Here is a 17,522-nt window from a genome sequence, read left to right as displayed (position 1 = left end):
GTATCCTACTAGCAAACAGTTAGCAAAGTTGAGAAAATGTTTTTGAACATCTATTACAGTGGGTTTTTTTTCCATAAGTAAATTATCAAGCACAATGGCCAATCATTTTATGTTTCCAGTTCCTCAAATATAAGTATTTTCTTTTCGTCTTCATAAGCAGATTAAAGAAATGTACTTGGGTTCTGGAAAATATGAATGGGAATAACACACATGCAGATACATTTCTTTACATTATCGCATCTGATTTTGTAAAAGATTTGTATTGGATACAGGCGGGGTATGCAACAGAGTAATAAATCACTACAGCTCTGTTTTTTTTTTTTTTTTATCACACACAAGAACCTGACAAGGTGTAAAGGTGCATGCGAACATTCACACCTCCACAGTCAGTGTGTTGACATTCTATGTATAAAGATGGAAGAGTTAAAAACAGGTCTGCGGTCTCACTGTCACGCAACAGTGTGGGCTATTTCAATGGGAACCAAATTTAGCCAGTGTCTGTGAAGTCTCCTCTCTTGCTCCCACGCACTGAACTGGATACCCAGGTCAGTTGGCTCACATTTTCCTCCTTTCAGATCAATTTACCGACCTAGCCGGGGAATCAACCGTGCACCTTTGCCACGGCCGAGGTCTCCCTGCAGACTCTATAATTAAACAGATCATCTGCAGCATGCTCTGCGGTCTCCTGTGTCCCGTAAACAAAACAGCAAAACAGAGGGAGTTAAAAAGACAAACCTAGGGGCGCTGGTGGCGCGGTGGTTAGTGCGCACGCCCCGTGTATGGAGGCTGTCGTCTCAAGCAGGCGGCCCGGGTTCACATCCCACCTGTGGCTTCTTTCCTGCATGTCATTCCCCACTCTCTCTCTCCCTGATTTCCGACTCTATCCACTGTCCTGTCTCTCCATTAAAGGCATAAAAGCCCCCCAAAAAAATAAAGACAAATCTAAACGGTTATCCTTTTAAACTAACTGTTGTACGAGGTGAAAGCGTACACACATCTGCTCATGTAGACGTGACTCAATCCGTTGCATTAGTGGTCACAGTAACAGGTTGTACTTTTGCACATGACAGCCTCATGATTCTGCCGCTGACAAAGTGAAACTGCACATAAGGGGTTAGCATAGCTGCCACTTCCTACATACAGCTGCTAAGTGCCTCACGCACATTCAGTTCATATTCCTATGACTATACTTCTGATTGCATGTGAGCGTTCATGAAATGAATCACTGATTAAGGGAAGGCCCCATTATGATATTCAAATGTATACTGAGCCTCTGATTGGCAGGCGCTCATGAAAACGACTCTTCAGGGCATATTTATACCACAACTAATTTCTGCTGATGACACAATGGCACGAGTTGACAATACAGTTTCATCACCGAGTGCAAAGTGCATCACACAGGAACCCTACTGTATGTTTTATAGATGAGGCTGTGCAGTGCTTCTGACACAGAAAATAAATATAAATAGTACTGTGATGTATCTACAGTAGCGGGTATCACATAAGATGGTGCAACTGGTAACATTGCCTCATTTCCTGTTAGTGTAGTTTGTTTATGCTGACAACAGGATGAGGGAAGTGTTGTGTAACTCTCCAAGTGTGAGTATCCAATGTATCAAACGGTATCAAAGTACAGTTGACTCTGCAACATGACCAGACACCATGTTCAGTGACACACTACAGTATCTGTTTAATTAAAGATGAAAACAAGGCCTGAGATGGACAGGCAATGTGTCAAAAGACTTATTACATATTTATTCATTGTACTGAAGAGTGTATTTGATAATTACTCACAGAAAGGGTGTGATGTTGTTAAAATGTCCTTTGTTTGAACAGTGCATGCTTGTTACAACATTTTGGAATTTATTATAGTTCCGACATTATACTTGCTTATATTTATTACAATATCCAATATTTACATGGTAGCCCATGATGTGTTCTTTATGTAGACAAGGCATCTCAAAATCTTGAGCCCAAAGCTTCCACTTCCTATTTTTAATATAGTCAGGTTTGACTATTTGAATCCTAATCATCAGTGATCATAAATGCACCCGTCAGTGAACATAGACATAATACTACACAGTATGAAGTTAGAAGATGTGCCTTTATGTAGAGTAAGACATTAAATAGGTTTAGTGATACCTTATATCAGAAATTAAATGTGATGCTATAAAGATGCTCTTAGTTAAAAAGGTTTGTAACGGATACATTTTAAACCGTACAGCAAAGGAGAAATTCTGCCCGGGGATTCAGAAAGGGTACATGCACCCATGGGGGCTGGTACGCTGCCACAAGCCCAACCTGAGCCCTCGTCCTTGGGCTGGGATCTGGTGGGAGGTCTGGTGGCTGTGATGAGCCAGATGTGGCACTGGGCGCTAAGGGGATTCTCTACCGCAGTTGAAAACCTTGACTCCTTGTCTGCTTTTGCATTTATTATTGAAAACATTGAACCAAATTTAGCACTAGTATCTGAGAGCTTCTGCTGGTTACATGAAGATTTCAGCACTGTGTCAACGTTACAGCAGAAGTTGGGACTGTGAGGTCACTGGGATAATTAGCTCTGTATCTGAAAGGACATGAAATAAAAAGACCAAAACATGAGGGAAGCAGGCTCAGAAAGGAATAGGGGCAGGGGGCAGTAATGTCCTTGAAAGATCTGAAAAGTCCTGACATTACAGATAAAAGGGCGAAAAATGCCCCTGTTACTGTGCTCATTATTTTATTGAATTATTAAATAGCCATTAAATATGTTTCCCTGCAGGCTGATGTAGGTGAGTGTTAGGAACCCATGACTAGGGTTTTTTTTTAAAACATATATAGTTGTGAACATGGATGCATTTAGCAAAAAAAGAAGAAACATTCAAATTTTATACTTTTTTCTCGCCAGCTGATTAAATCATGTCCTAAATCTACTCTCCTTTTTGCTCCTTTTTGGTCGCCACCAGTTCCTGAAGGAAATGTCCTACACTATGGCTGCTTTTCAAGTTGTAAAATGTTTGCAGACAGATGCTACATATTCATTAATCAGACAGAGAGCAACATTATCATTCATTTCAAATCCTCTTTTTGTCCATCTAAAGAACTACTTTTTGCTCATGCTTGGTTTCCCCGAGCTCCTGAGAGAAATAGTGTGTGTTTCAGATTCTTCTGTAAAGACTTCACCACATTCACATGCAACCTAACACTGCTTTTTTTGCTAGAGTAGATAGCACATAATGGTATTTCTCAAATTGTATTCACTGACAACAGCGATACTGCTGTCGCTGGAAAAGGGATAAATGAAAGCTGGAAGGTTTTAAAACCAAAACAATGAGACGAAAGATGCTAAAACTCCCATTAGATCTGAGGAGGTCTGTATGGAGGTTAATATGAAAGTAAAGATTAGTTCAAACGAAGTTCACTGTTGTGCCAAGATGTTTTAAACCATGTCAAAGAAGCAAAACAACATGCCCTTGAAAAAGCATAACCCTAGGCACCAGATGTAACTTAGTCTGCACTTCTTACTGCCCTTTCTAAAGCTCATTCAAAATGCCTCAAACACTTTCTGTGCTCTCACGAAAGGGTGCAGGTTACACGATATGGAGCCACAGATATTGTACAGTGAAAACATGTCGATGTCGTTTAGAATTACTTAAAGTTTGGTGTTTAAATGGCCACAAGGAAACGAGAGAAATCAAGTTCCTTCCAGACGTGCAAACGGTGAACCCGCCTCTGTTTGGTTGGTGCCGGTCTAAATTGTGGTGTTTGAGCATTAAGCGTATTTACTACTCTGCATGACCTTCACACTGAACGCTGCAATTTCCCTCAGCAATGTGCAATGCAATAATTATGTGTGAGCAAACAAATGAAGCATGATTGAACAAACAGAGAATCAGGCATGCAGATAGGACTAGTCGCCTGTAGAATTCAAAAATACGCTGAATTCAGACCCTGTAGGATCCATCTTTTAGAGATAGTACTCTCATTCAGACTTTTACACCGACGTCATTATTTCTCTGACTAATTGGCACAGCCAGATGGAGTCATCTACTTCTCCTTCTCTAATGAGTGACATTCAAGTGAGTTGCTTAAATTAAATGTAGCAGTCCCTCTGTGGCCACTAATGCTGTGTACACTCAGCTCTTTTATTTAGAACACGCAGAAGTCACTTTCCAGAGGTCCAAGATTCCTCTCTTTGGCACAAGCACTTTAAAAATGAAAGCTGGTCGTTGACTGAGAAAAATTAGAGACAAAATAAGAGGACTTTACCTCAGGCGAAATATTCGGGTACCTTTTTTTCCTTTCCTGATCGGCTACCTAGACTTAAGAATTGGACGATACCCAGTTTCCCTCTGACTAGTCTGATAAAAAAACAAAAAAAAAAAACATGGTATTAAATAAGCCTCTTTATTTGGAGCTATATATTGGTTTAAATTTATTGACTCAAAAACAATAAATTATACAGTCTTGAAATTTCTGACTATGTAACACTGATAGCTGAAATTTTGCTAGCTCGGTTTAGCTGGCACTCCTGCTAGCAGCGCACTGTTTCTCTTAGCTTCTTTAACACAGTAGTTGCTGATGGCAGCCATAAATTATATTATTGCTGGTTAGTTTATTGTTTTGGAGAAGAAGAATCTAGTTGATATTTTTTTTTAATCATAAAATATGGTATCATTTCCTTGCATTAGCAGCCATACTCGCTCCACTGTAGGCAGTCTGGGAGGCTTTTCTGACACTTGTATAAGTATTGAAACAACACTGATGTTGACACAGATAAAGCTTACTCTTGGGAACATTTTTTTTAACAGTGCATATCCAGATCTGATCAGACTAAACAGAAACAATCTTCTCCAGTGGGATAAGAATTAAGCTTGTTGGGGTGTCAGCCCTGAGAGACCTTTGACGTGTCTGACATTTAGATCTATGAGAAATATGGAGGAATAACTCGAGTAGACAGTGTTGATGAACCAACAAATCTGACTTAGCTCAGTTCTGACTGTCCAGGCTGCGCTGATATATATAATAACTGCAGATGGAGGGAAGAGATGGTGACGAAGTGAAAGATGGTGGAGGGGCACGACAGATGAAGGAGTGACGGATACACAGGCTGGAGGATGATTTATAGTCCAAACTCACAGTCTGATTAACTAACAGAGTCCATCCCAAAGCTGATGTAATGATGCTGCGCTGCTAGAAACCCATTATGATGGCAGGAGACTGAATTTGTCCCTCCATTACTGCGCTAATCCAGCATCCTACACCTAACATGGTACGACAGCTTGGAATTTTTCCACCCAATGCCTTTTCTTTCTTCTCGAGTCTCCTGTAGATGTGTCTGACTCACTGTTGTATTATTATTCAGTTTATGAGGCCACACCAAAATAACTGTTTCCAGTTTCTATACTGCGTTTCTGAGCATACTGGAGTCAGAAACAACAGCATCCCAGAGAGGGGCTAAAGAGGGCTAAGGCAGAGCAGTATGACATGCTGTGAGAGTGAGAACAGGCACGCGAGGAGCAGAGCCAGAGAGGAAGAAACAGGCAGAGTTTGATAAGCAGGACGGAGACAAAGAGGAATGACGGAGCGTGAGGGAGACGAGCTGAGAGTGCAGGGCTGTAAAGCTCCGCTCTTATATCCGAGCATTTCTGACACATCCCCACATACTGCACTGCCTGCCGCCCTGCATGCTCCCTGCAGAATCACATTAACCTTGAGGCACCGTCTATTTGTGTTTCTAACCTGGGCCATACCATCTCATCCTCCCACTGTGCAAACTAAACAGCAGCAGTATATACCGGAATACTGGATTTCATAATCAACATCCCACATGTTGTGCATGTCTAAGATAAGCTCTCTTTCAGAACAGGGGTCGCATGTGTCTGTGAATCCAGCCTCGAATACAAATTTGTGTTTTAAATTCTGAAAAGTCAGGTTTGAAAAATAACCAACATGGCTCAGTTAAAAAATGTTTTTTCTAAAAGACACCTCCTTATCCTCTCTTTTACAGGATTTTAACATAAAATGATTTGCAGTGTAGACATGTCTGTGCTTTAACATAAAGTTAAATCTCATTTGTTTCTGATTCATATTAACACCTCTGATTTATTTCTATAAAAATATTGATTAACCTGAAATCCTTTACAGAATTTGACAGTTATATCACTTCTATAGTACATCTGGCAATCAGGGATTATTTTTGATCTCTTTCTACTGAAATATTCTCCTCGTATTTCAAATACTTAAGCAAAGCTTGAATCCGGCTTTGCTGAAGCATGAATAATACTTTTGTTTTCTAAATGCCACATTAATGCACCCAGGGTAATACAGTACAGCACACTTTAAAACACACACTCACAATAAAACATAAGCCAGCATAAACACTGTAAAAGTCTGCTGCCTCACAGGTACTTGAGCACAAAGATGATCCCTTCTCGCTTTATAATGTTCACTGATCCGTAACAGGGGGAATTGGACAAGCTGCACGATTTCAATATTTATGGTGTGATAAGTTTAGGGCACAAAATGTTCAGCAGTACAGCTTTTAATTTGCTTGTAAACGCTTATAAATCATTTAATTTGCAAAATGTATATTTTTACAATCAAACTTGTTTCTGTAAGTACAACAGTTTGCAACATTTTATACAGTTTATAAGAAAACAAATTTGAATTTTATCTCCTCTGTGTTTGGGCCCCTTTTCTGAAGCTCTACACAGCTTGTATAAGGAATGGGTAAAAGTACTCGAGTTGTTTTTGATGTTATTACCCGGGTAGCGTTTCATTACTCGCACAGCCGTGCATGCATTTGCGTTCAACTCAGTTAGCGTTAGGTGTGTAACCGTCTCTGTGGGTTTGCCTAGCTGAAAATACTAGAAGTGAGAACATGGTAAACGGTACACAGAGGTGTCACTTCTTCAGCTTTATTTGACATATACGCAGCAGGTGAAGCGCGGTGCAGCGAGCCACATTACAACCGCTTTTCAGCAGCTACAGTTACTCTATAGGAACACTCGAAAGACGAGAGCACATAAAAGAAAAAGACGAAGATAAAGTACGGTGCAATATAAGTGGCGTTAAACTTGCAGTTGGATGTTCAGTCACATTAACCACATGAGCTTAAAGCACAAGGAGAATCCAGTGGAGACAGACAACCGCCATATCATTTGCTAACCATGTTAGCACACGTCGTTGTGATGATACCATAGCGGAGAACATGAGCCGTATGTACAGACAAGCTAATAACGAAATAACAGTGATTGGAGATATGGTCCCATTGAGTGTTGTGGAAGAAGAAGACTTCTGCGATTTGATGTCGTTTGTCGAGCCGGAGTACAAGTTACTGTACCATCACGGCTAACAGCTGTTGTGAGAGTGGAAAAGATGTATAAGGAAGCAGCAGCAGAATTGTGCTAAACATCAGTGTCCGTTACTACAGTCTCTGGGACAGCTCTCTCCATGGAGTCATATCTTAACATCACTTCTCATTTAATTCAGAACTGGGATTTAAAGGCTGATGTCGTACAGAAACACAGCACTGACGAGCGACACACCCCAGAAAACATAGCGTCTGTGTCTGCCAGAGGGTCTGCGTCTTTGTGGTAAAAAAAATAGAAAAACCAAGAGTACCCGAGTGCTAGTTCATAATGTGAGAACTGGAGCATTTGGATTCCTGTAAATTCCCATCCCTAGCTTGTATATTTTCTCCGTCTTTTATGATTGTACTTGTAGTCCTACTTTTTTTATTTTTTTCTGAAAACTGAGCAACATTTTGAATCTCCATTATTAAAGAGATATCTTCAAACAGTGCAGTATGTGTCCTCTCAAGAATGTAATCTTAAATTGGACCCTAACAACAACAACAACAACACAATTTGCTTGATCCAGTGTAACAAACAGCCTGGATGACAGCGCTTATAACGACAGCCACAGTCAGACGGCGAGGGACAAAAAGGGCGCTGTGGGGCAAGGACGCTCAGGACGAGGTGTGTCAGAGAGCGGGTAGCTCATTAAAAAATAAGGGCTCTGTAGTCAGCCATTTATATTTTTATCTCTGTTACATTACAAATAAAACAGGATGTAATTCTGCTTTGGTCATGACGTGCAAAAAGTATCCATCTGCAGGAGTGATTCGGTCACGATGCAGAGAAGCACAATCTTTCTATCAATCAGTGCGTAATGAAATTGTTACCAGGAGAAGGAGGAGAGTCGAGCTTTGTTAAATAGTCTGAGTCAGGGAGTGCAATGACTCAATGGAGAGTAATAACATATCACTCTCAGTTATGTCCGGTGGGGTTTGACCTTGTGGATGTTTGCACCAAATGCACAAGAGGCAACTACAACTGCTTTCACCAGCAGATCACTGAGACAGAAGATAATGTAGCCTCTTATATGCCTTATTGGATACCTCTTCACATAAAAGGTAGACTACAGAAATGTATGCCTGAATCCATACAAACCATCATACGTATAGTAAGAAGTAGAGCATTTCAGGCTAAAAAAAAAATGGAGGAATGAATTAATTTCACCCATCAATGAGCCGAGACTGGCATTAGCAGTTGTTATCCATAGATAAGCCCCCTGACTAGAGGTGATTGACAGCACCTATTAGTTTTATACGTGCACAGTCATATCCTGTGCAGTAACCTTTCAAGGTTGTTACCATGCTGCTGGGGAAAGCACCCAAACAGAGGAATACAAAAAAAAAACCATAAAAACCTTCCCCAGCATCTCTTTCCTGATTTGCTTTCAAATCTATACTCTCTGTAGTTTTTCTGCTCATGATATTCACAAAGACAAACATACGCACCTCCTCCCACTGATGAATGTATCTGATGAGTCGGGACAGTCTCAACAGGCGAAGAAGACTGAGGATCTTGGTGAAGCGGACGATTCGCAGGGCGCGGGCTGTTTTATATACCTCTGAGTCAAAGCCTTTCTCTACTATTAAAAAGATATAATCCACTGGAATGGACGAGAGGAAGTCCACGACGAACCAGCTCTTCAGGTAATTCATCTTGATGACCTTGGGGTCGAGGATGATCTCAGAGCTCTCCTCGTTGACGATCCCCGTCCTGAAGTTCATGACCAGGTCCACCAGGAAGATGGTGTCCGAGGCCACATTGAAGACCAGCCAGGTGGTGGTCGTCTGCTCTGAGAAGAAGGTTATTCCCACAGGAATGATGATTAGATTCCCCATCATCATGATGAGCATTATCAAGTCCCAGTAGAACCTGCAGAGCGAGAAATAAATCAGTAATGCAAGAGAAGAAAACATGTAGAAAATAGAAAGAGTACCAGAATGTACTTGAAGCAGCAGTCAGAGTAAACTACAGTTTTCCTTTGGTCTCTTTAAACACTAGACATAACTTCGCTGTTAACACCTCTTTGTGTACTCATTTTGATTCCGGTGTATTATTGGTTTTTCTGCGTTTAGGCGTCGCAGAAGAATTCTACCGTGAGCGTGGTCAAAATGACCAAACAGCTTTTTAAATATTTGTTTAACCTTGAGTTATGGCCAAAATAAGCCTGCAGATTTTCACTGATCACTGTCTTTTCAGTTGCTTCTCAGCCTAGCAGCAGTGAAATGGTCAACTTTGGGTTTTTTTTTCCCCCTACATTTCTTTGCTGAACAACAAAGAGGACAAGACTATTTACATTATAACTGCATGAGGGTTCGTTTTGACGTCAGAGGAAATGGCTGCTGTGTGATTGTGATTGTAAATGTGTCTGAGCAAATAAAAACGTAAGAAAGGAAAAAATGTTCACGACTGAGGTGTGTGGATACGCAGAGGACTCGGAGTTCTCACATGCTATCCTACAATAGTAATATGATGAGTAATAGATTCAGCTATGACGGCTATGTCGGATAGTGTTCTTATCAAGTCTATTTTTTTGTCAGATAGAGCACAAAGTTATGATTCAAGGACACGGAGGAAAGCGCTGCTAGGCTAGCACTTACTGTAAGTATTAAGGGCCTTCTTAGAACGAGACCCTCTCTGACTGTGTTAATGTCTCTGCCCTCTGTCCTGTGATGAACAGAGTCAGCAGTGATTCATCAGCACCCCGCTCTGCTCTATTCACCACGTGTCCCGCGCCTCGATAAAGGCAGAGCAGCCATGAATGAAAATAGATGCTTTCAGGAATCCTATCTCATGCTAAAAACTCTCCACTGACGCCATCACCGCTGCCTGTTTCTGCTCTGCCTTGCTGCCTGCGCACCGCTGATGTGCAGGATGAAAATGGACTTGCTGGCTGGTTGGCAGGCTGCCTGTCTGGCTGGCAGACCGTCCGTGCAGTAATGGATCTGTTTGAATGAGTTAAGATGGGGCCTTGGCTTTATAAATATCCACAGATCATGTGTCCGATAATTGTCTTCGCTTCAATCACACAGCAGCCATCTAGGTGGTTCAGAATATCCACTATAGGTATTTTTACACCAGCAGGCATTGAACTGGGGCCTACTGAGTGGCCTCTTTAAATGGAGATTGACTTAACACCCTGAGTGGCACATCAAAGTGCAGAAGAGCTTTGATTTATGTGTGCTAGCTATTCCTCTTAAGTTTGGATGGTAGTAGATCACTTAGAACTAGCCTGAACTATTGTCAGGCTTTCAGTCCACTGATGCCTGTTTCTCTGACACGTCAGAAACAAATGTTATTTATATCTAAATGCTTATAAAGAGGCTGCCGTAAAGACATCTGCAATAATTAATTCTTTAATTTGCTTCATAATAAAACAAGACTGAATAGAAATATTCCATATTTGAAGGAAAGGAAAGATAATGGTGATTAAAGTGTGTTGAGTTGACGATCGATGAAACATCATTACCCTCTCTAGTCAGCAGCACAATTACTAGTTGGTTCAACTAATTATTCATTTCATTGATTTAGGCCGCCAATGCGGGTCAAATGTTGTGTGTAAGCTGTAACGCAGCCACTAGCTGGGGCTGTAGCTTCCCACTATGCTGCCTGATGTAAACGAGCACAGTGGACGGATGGCATCTGTAGTGCGGAGGGGTGTGGCAGTATTAAGATCTGGAAAATGGAGATAAAGTTGTACTGGATGTAGGCTGTGTCCGGTGAAGGTTGAATAAAACCACTTGCTGGTGGTGTTAGCACTGTTAACGTTTGCCACATTCGGCACATCGATTTGACATTGTCTACCTGCTGACACTGTGTTCCTGTTTTTAGCTGTGTTAACTAGACTGTCCTTAATGTTATCTGAACGTTTTCTTAACTTCAGACTAGTGGAATATTCTGAATTTAAATGTGCATTTAATCAACAGGGAAATAAGTCGCTAGGAAGTGAATTTAAGCTTTACTTCACTATAGTTAAAACAGAGTAGTATTATGACAACAGGGGAAATAAAATGGGAAATTATAAGGATAAAGCCCTAAAAAATAAAGTTTATGATCTGTTGTGAAGTTATGCATTGCAAAAGTTTGCTGAAACAACTTCTTTTATCAAAACTTATATAGTCATACAAAATGTTATTATATATTTATATGAATCCAAACAAAAGCTTTGGTTTGAAATTCAGAGCCCACAACGTGCCCACATTTCCATGACATTTCTATTCCACTGATGGCTTGAGTAGGTGGTATTTATACTGTTCATGACCTCTAAGACACCCACTCATCTAATGAATAAAACATTGTTTCACTACTAGATTTAGAAGCTAGAAAATGGTAGACTGCAAGCCACGCTGCATGAGACAGACTATGTTTACCAAGTTCAAAGTTAGTCTCTGAGGAATGAAGAGCTTTTCAGATGGTTCTGGTTTTAATGCATTTTACCCCTTTCTTTATGAACAGCAGGCCACGAGGTGGGCCAACGCAGTTTGCTCCAACCACACATGTGACATCATTTATTTTCATTTATATTCAACTCCTGCTTTAAAGGTCCACCTCTTAGAATGAACCAAGCTCCTGTTAAACCAGTAGCTGAACATAGATAATCAAGCTGCTGCAGTCACCTGCATCCTTAGGGTTAGGGTTAGAAGACAATCCCTGAAGCTCTAATGGTCGTACTTTAGCGCATAACCCTTGCAACGGATCAGAGAACCAGATCAGGCTCAGGTTGAAGAATCCTTATCGGAACAATTTCGCTCCTGTTCCTTTCAGCTCATAAGTTTCAAAATAATCAAGTCCAGAGCTCTCCTGTCAAGCAGCCAAGAGAACCCCACACAATCTAACTCAGTCTGCCCCTGTCCAATGTGGGAAGTAACAAGTGCTCCAAACTTTTATCTACTTAATGGATGTTCACAGTGAGAAAATGTGGATTTATGGAAGACTTAACGTCCTCTATCTATTATAAGGCTTATCTTAACGCAGAATTAAACTTCTAAAAATCCTTATATCTGCACATTTAAGTACGATTAAATTTAGGGCGTCCAACATCCCAAATCTAACATTTAGGAATGTAATTCATAAGAATAAAAACACACATTTCTATATGACCTCTAGAGGTTAAAATAAATGTAATGTTCCTAACGTTCTGCACAATACCCTTTAAGTGGCAGGGCAATTTAAAAAGACGAGAAAAGTGATTGTGAGGACATATTACCAGCTACGGTATGAGTATAATAAGATGTTACTTTGTAATGGCTCAGAGCACAGCCATGTGTCCACTCTGAAAGAAGACATCACTGAGAGTCTTTCAGAGTACCACAAAGGCCTCTCCTTAGTATAAGCAGAGGTGGATGAGGCCATGCATGAGGCCTCTCTGAAAATCTATGAATAATGAATATTACTAACCTGCCATTAAACTTTAAGCAGCCACTGTGTCCAAAGAATATGTCGGATATTAAGTTTCAAACACTCGCACAAAGCGATATAAAGCCCACGTGAATGGTGGTGTCATTCAGGGACTGTGCTTACGTAAGAATTTTAATTAAAGCACCACGCTGTGTGTTTTGTTTCCTGTTTTGGAGTATGCATGGATCTGCCACACTAAATGTTTAATATGTGATGTGACAATAAGGGTTCCTAGTGGTGAAGTTCTGCAGCAAAACACATCGACAAAAATAATTAGATGGTTAAGTTGATCCCTAAAGTAGAGGAACAGATTACCTTCTAAGCCTCAGTACAAGGGGAGCTGCCAGACAAAGTGTACCCTTCACCTCCATCATTTATGAACCAGCAGGAGAGGCAGCTTGAAGCTAAGGGATGTAACCTCACAGCACCGTAGCACTTTCAAGCCAGGAGGCAATTTCTCTGGTATAGAGGGACTGTGTCTCTAAAGTGGCTCGAGGACAAGGACTGCCTCTGAAAACCGCCCTTTGGAAAATGTCATGTGGAAGGAACCTGAGCAGGGCTGCAATCGCAAAAACAGTTTCCAATACAGCAGAAATAAATTGGCCAATCTCCTTGTGCTTGGATGACATCAAAAGATGCCCACTTACGACTATATTTGTCTCCTCGTTTCAATAATCTGATTGTGCTTTAAGTCATACATGGACTTAATCCATCATTTCCCATGAGGAACTTTTTATTCCTGTGCTTCCCGACCCAAAATTGTACCACCATAGTTTAAAAATACAGCACACACACCGAAGCCAAAAGGTTTACTGGAAATAAATGTTTTGTTGGTTTTCAATCAAATACCGTTGAGTTATCTTGTGAAATGAAAATGCTTTTTTATTCAATTCCTTTTTGTCATTCCAAAAACGAGACTCAGAAAGCCCCTTCTGCCAAAAAGAAATAAAATTGGAAACAATAATGACCACTTTAAGATATGGTTAGTCATTCCATTGGCAAGTCGAAATTTGGACTTCTTAATACATAAGATTCTTGTACTAAGGTTGCACTTGTGGTTTTGTATGTTGGTATGACTTTTCATATGTCTTTGGGGTTTTTTCATACACGCTATCTACAGGTTTCTACAACATCCACAAACATGCTTTCATAGCACCGTCATTTTTTCGATGTCTGTGTGAAACAAATAAACTAAACTTAACTCAACCCAATATGACAGAACTGCTCAGCTCCTGCCCTTTAGTCATTTTTTGGAGGGGGCAATCTCCTTACATAATTGTTTTCAGAGACTGTTAAGCCCATTGACTGTTGTTTTGGGCTTTTAATCCATGCCCACTGTCATTGTACATCTGTGTGTGCAGATGGGCGTGTGCATATGCCTGCGTCTTTGTTTGGGTGGGTACAGGACATCCCAGTGAGGATTAATTATAGGAGTGCAGTTCAGAACTATGGAGTGTTATCCTAACATCTAATGGTTTTTATTTAAATATTGGTGTATCAATAACAGCGAGGCAGTGCTCCACAGTTACACAGGTCAGAGGAAGAGGACCAGTAACTTTAAAATTCAGCGTACAGTCTCTGAAACTGAGCCCTGCACATACTGAGGCCTGCTGTGAGTTCAGCACCATGGACAGCTCCGTGTTAAAGGCAGAGGCCAGTACCACATGTCCCGACACGTTACATGAAGCTTCAGTGGAAAACAGAGATGATTGTCACCATCAAGCTGTGTCGGGGGACACTGGTGCACAGACTGGGCCAGATGAGATGCTTAATTGGTTTGAGTGGTGAACTGTAAACATGCAGCTTGTGGAGAACCAGCTTGGTGCTCTACCTGATCTCATTTGTTTTGCTGTTTGGAGTCATCGTGCTGGAAATGTGAAACAAATGAGAAGCAGTTTGTCTAGAGTCAAACTGACCGGCCTCATCTGCTACACACATGGTTGCAGTTTCCATCGGGCTGTTTTTAAAACAGTTTGCCATTACATTGCCAATCTTTAGAACAATAGTTCAATGCACTATGGTCTGGAATTCATTAGGTGGAAACAATTGACACTTATTGAGATTCACTGTTAAACTTTTAACTGTGAATGTATTCTTATTTACTTGTAGCAGCTTTGCCTAAAGAGTGTTGTACAGTGTTATAATAGAATATGAAGCATGGTTTAATGCTGATTCTTGTTCATTTATAACACATTAAGTCTTGTGATGTTAAAGTATGTAAATGTAGTTGAATGTACAGTATTTACACTGTTTTTAGTGAATGTTACTGTATGTGACATTTAGATAAAGCCAACAGAGGAAGGGGTTGCAGGATGCTCCTGCAGCTCCTCTCAAACACATTCCATCACGTTTCCTGTCCAACCCTCATGCATTAGTGCAGCTAAATGTTTTGTGCATTTCTAACAATGTATTCTAATGCTGATTTTGGCTAATTAATGCAAGACACGCACATTTTTCCCCCTTAAATCGTCTTCCTGCACGATTTTTTTTTTCTCCGCATTCTGTGCATATTTTTCGGTGTGCAGGCCCGTCGCTGTCTACCGACCGCATACAATGAAGTGTTTACACCCGTGATGGTGCATTGGCACTGTCACGTTGTGTCCAGGTACACAGGGACATGTCGCAATGAGGACCTGGCTCTGTGTGTACGTGTGTTGTTGTGGCTCCAGACAGAAAAACGTGCGCCTTCCCCTGCGAGTGTGTGGGTTTTAAAATGATGACATTCAGCATGCTTTTCCAAGGACATCTCCTCCACACACCTTTACAGCCTTAACGCTTCCCTTATATTAGAATAGAAATACCGCAATGAGACACACACTCAGACGGAGCGCGTTGAGGATCCTTATAGTCTGAACACAGAGGTAGATTAGAGCTTCTGGGCTGTGTGTGTGTGTGTGTGTGTGTGCCGATGACAGAGCGTTATGTGTGAACGTGTATATCTTGCAGACCCTAGGGTGACGGGAGGAGGGAGGGGGGGGGGGATGAGGAGTATAGGTGTCTTTTCCAGCCCTTACCTAAAATCGCTATATGGATGAATGATCCAGTATCCGGCCGTTTGTACCCTCTCCTGCTCTTTCTCCACCGCTTTCTGACTGCCGAACATACGCAAGGAGAACTTATTGACTCCGGGCTGCATCATGGCCCCAAATTGCCTCTGCATAAACCCGTGTTGCCTGGCCGCCGCCTCCAGATCGTCAAAGCCGACCATGGCCTCTTCCCGCTCCCCCTTGAAGCCCACGGAGTTGCCATGGTCCTTCTGGCTGCCCGTGTTATTTTTCTGTATCGAGTCTTGTCTCTGAAAAACATTATTCCCGTCCGCCTTCTCCTCCTTGCTGCTGGAGAACGAATTCGATTTCTCTTCCATGGTGTTTGGACTTTTCCCGTTTTTCTCTTCTTCGTCTTTGCGGCAAAAAAAAAAGCGTTCCGCGCTTCGGGCTCGCCGTGAGATCTCTCTCTCTCTCTCTCTCTCCTTCTCTCCCTCTCTCTCCTGTGTGTGTGTGTGTGTGTGTTTTTGTTAATGTCCTTCAAAAGTGTTCAGCTCCTCTGCCTTCAGTGTGAGTGCTGCAAACTGAGACAGGGCGCCCGAGAAGCCGCTGGATCAGGTTTCTTGGGTTACCGCCATCTACCGACGGCCCCGTCTCCTGCCGTCCAAAGCCTCCTGTTCTTCCTCGCGCTCCGCACGGCACTGCGGTTTAACTGGCACATGCCCCTGCACCTTATTTACATAATGTGGATCATGATAGCCCCCCCCCCCCCCCTTCCCGTCCTACTCCTCCTCCTCTGTCATCACTTTCACACATGACAGGAGGAAGCCAATATCACCAGGAGCGCAGCGAATTCAATTCAGTGATAAATAGAGTTAATAAAGAGCATTTTTAAAAATCAATTGCAGCATGAGTGTGTTTTCGTGTGTGTGTGTGTGCGCGTGTGCTGCCTGTGGCACGCTTCTGGCTGCAGGTCTGTTTCCCACTGAGCAGTGATAATAGAAGACAACACGGTGAAACAGATTGTAATGTCTGGTCATATGAGAAAACTAGTAGAACATCTTGTGGAAATCACACCTTGTAAGGTGTTGCGGATATGATCCAACGTTTACAGTTTGAGTGCACTCTTCTGCTGTAGTTGCAAGCTGGAAGCACTTGTTTGCGTGAGCCACCTCGACCCCATAATGCATTGCAACTTCTATATGTGCTCCAAATCAAATCATAGCCTACATGGTGCATTTGAAATCTAAGTGCATGTCAGCAGAATGCTTCATGGGTATATTCAGGGAAGACAAGCTGCTCCTACATACCTTCAAACATTTTTAACAGTCATCTTCAAGCTCTGTTGTCGCGACATATTTACTTTTAAGGGGCGACACATTAGCTTGGCTGGGTTGTTACAACTGAACAATAATTGGCTTTGATAAAGCTGTTTATAGCTACATGGTGCAACCAGCCTAAATATTTAAGTTGATTACTGAAAAGTAAAAATGTCCCAAACATAATAATATCATCCTGAAAAACAGATCATTTCTTTTAGGGTTGAACAATAAATTGCAATGGTATTGTTATCACACTATTAGTATTCCCATTAAACACACTGCAAACCCATTCATCTGTTGAGTCTCAGTTCAACTGTAGAATTAAAGGTTTCCAGCAGCTTCACTCTGGCTCAATTCAGAGGAATAAGCCCCCAAAAAAAGTTATTTTTAAAAAAAACAATGATGCAGATTTGGTAAAAGGATAACATCAAGCTTTGCCCATGTTCATCTGAGGCCACATCTGGCCATTTCTTTCAATATGC

The 17,522-nt window shown here is 41.5% G+C and overlaps 1 protein-coding gene across 1 annotated transcript in view; it reads right to left on the bottom strand.

Moving 5' to 3' along the window:
* The window catches only part of LOC132992186 (potassium/sodium hyperpolarization-activated cyclic nucleotide-gated channel 1), an 81,620-nt gene extending 65,140 nt beyond the window's left edge, over nt 1–16,480 (bottom strand). Inside the window, exons 1-2 of the mRNA XM_061061364.1 lie at nt 15,749–16,480; nt 8,786–9,209 (exon numbers count right to left, since the gene is read on the bottom strand). Of these exons, the coding sequence (XP_060917347.1) occupies nt 8,786–9,209; nt 15,749–16,098 (774 nt within the window). The 5' untranslated portion in view covers nt 16,099–16,480. The remainder of the gene's footprint in view (nt 1–8,785; nt 9,210–15,748) is intronic.
* Between the last annotated feature and the right edge of the window lie 1,042 nt (nt 16,481–17,522).

This window comes from Labrus mixtus, chromosome 17, assembly GCF_963584025.1.
Source record: "Labrus mixtus chromosome 17, fLabMix1.1, whole genome shotgun sequence".
Classification (NCBI taxonomy): domain Eukaryota; kingdom Metazoa; phylum Chordata; class Actinopteri; order Labriformes; family Labridae; genus Labrus; species Labrus mixtus.
Note: the sequence above shows the minus strand (reverse complement) of the source record. Positions and strands in the feature narration are given on the sequence as shown.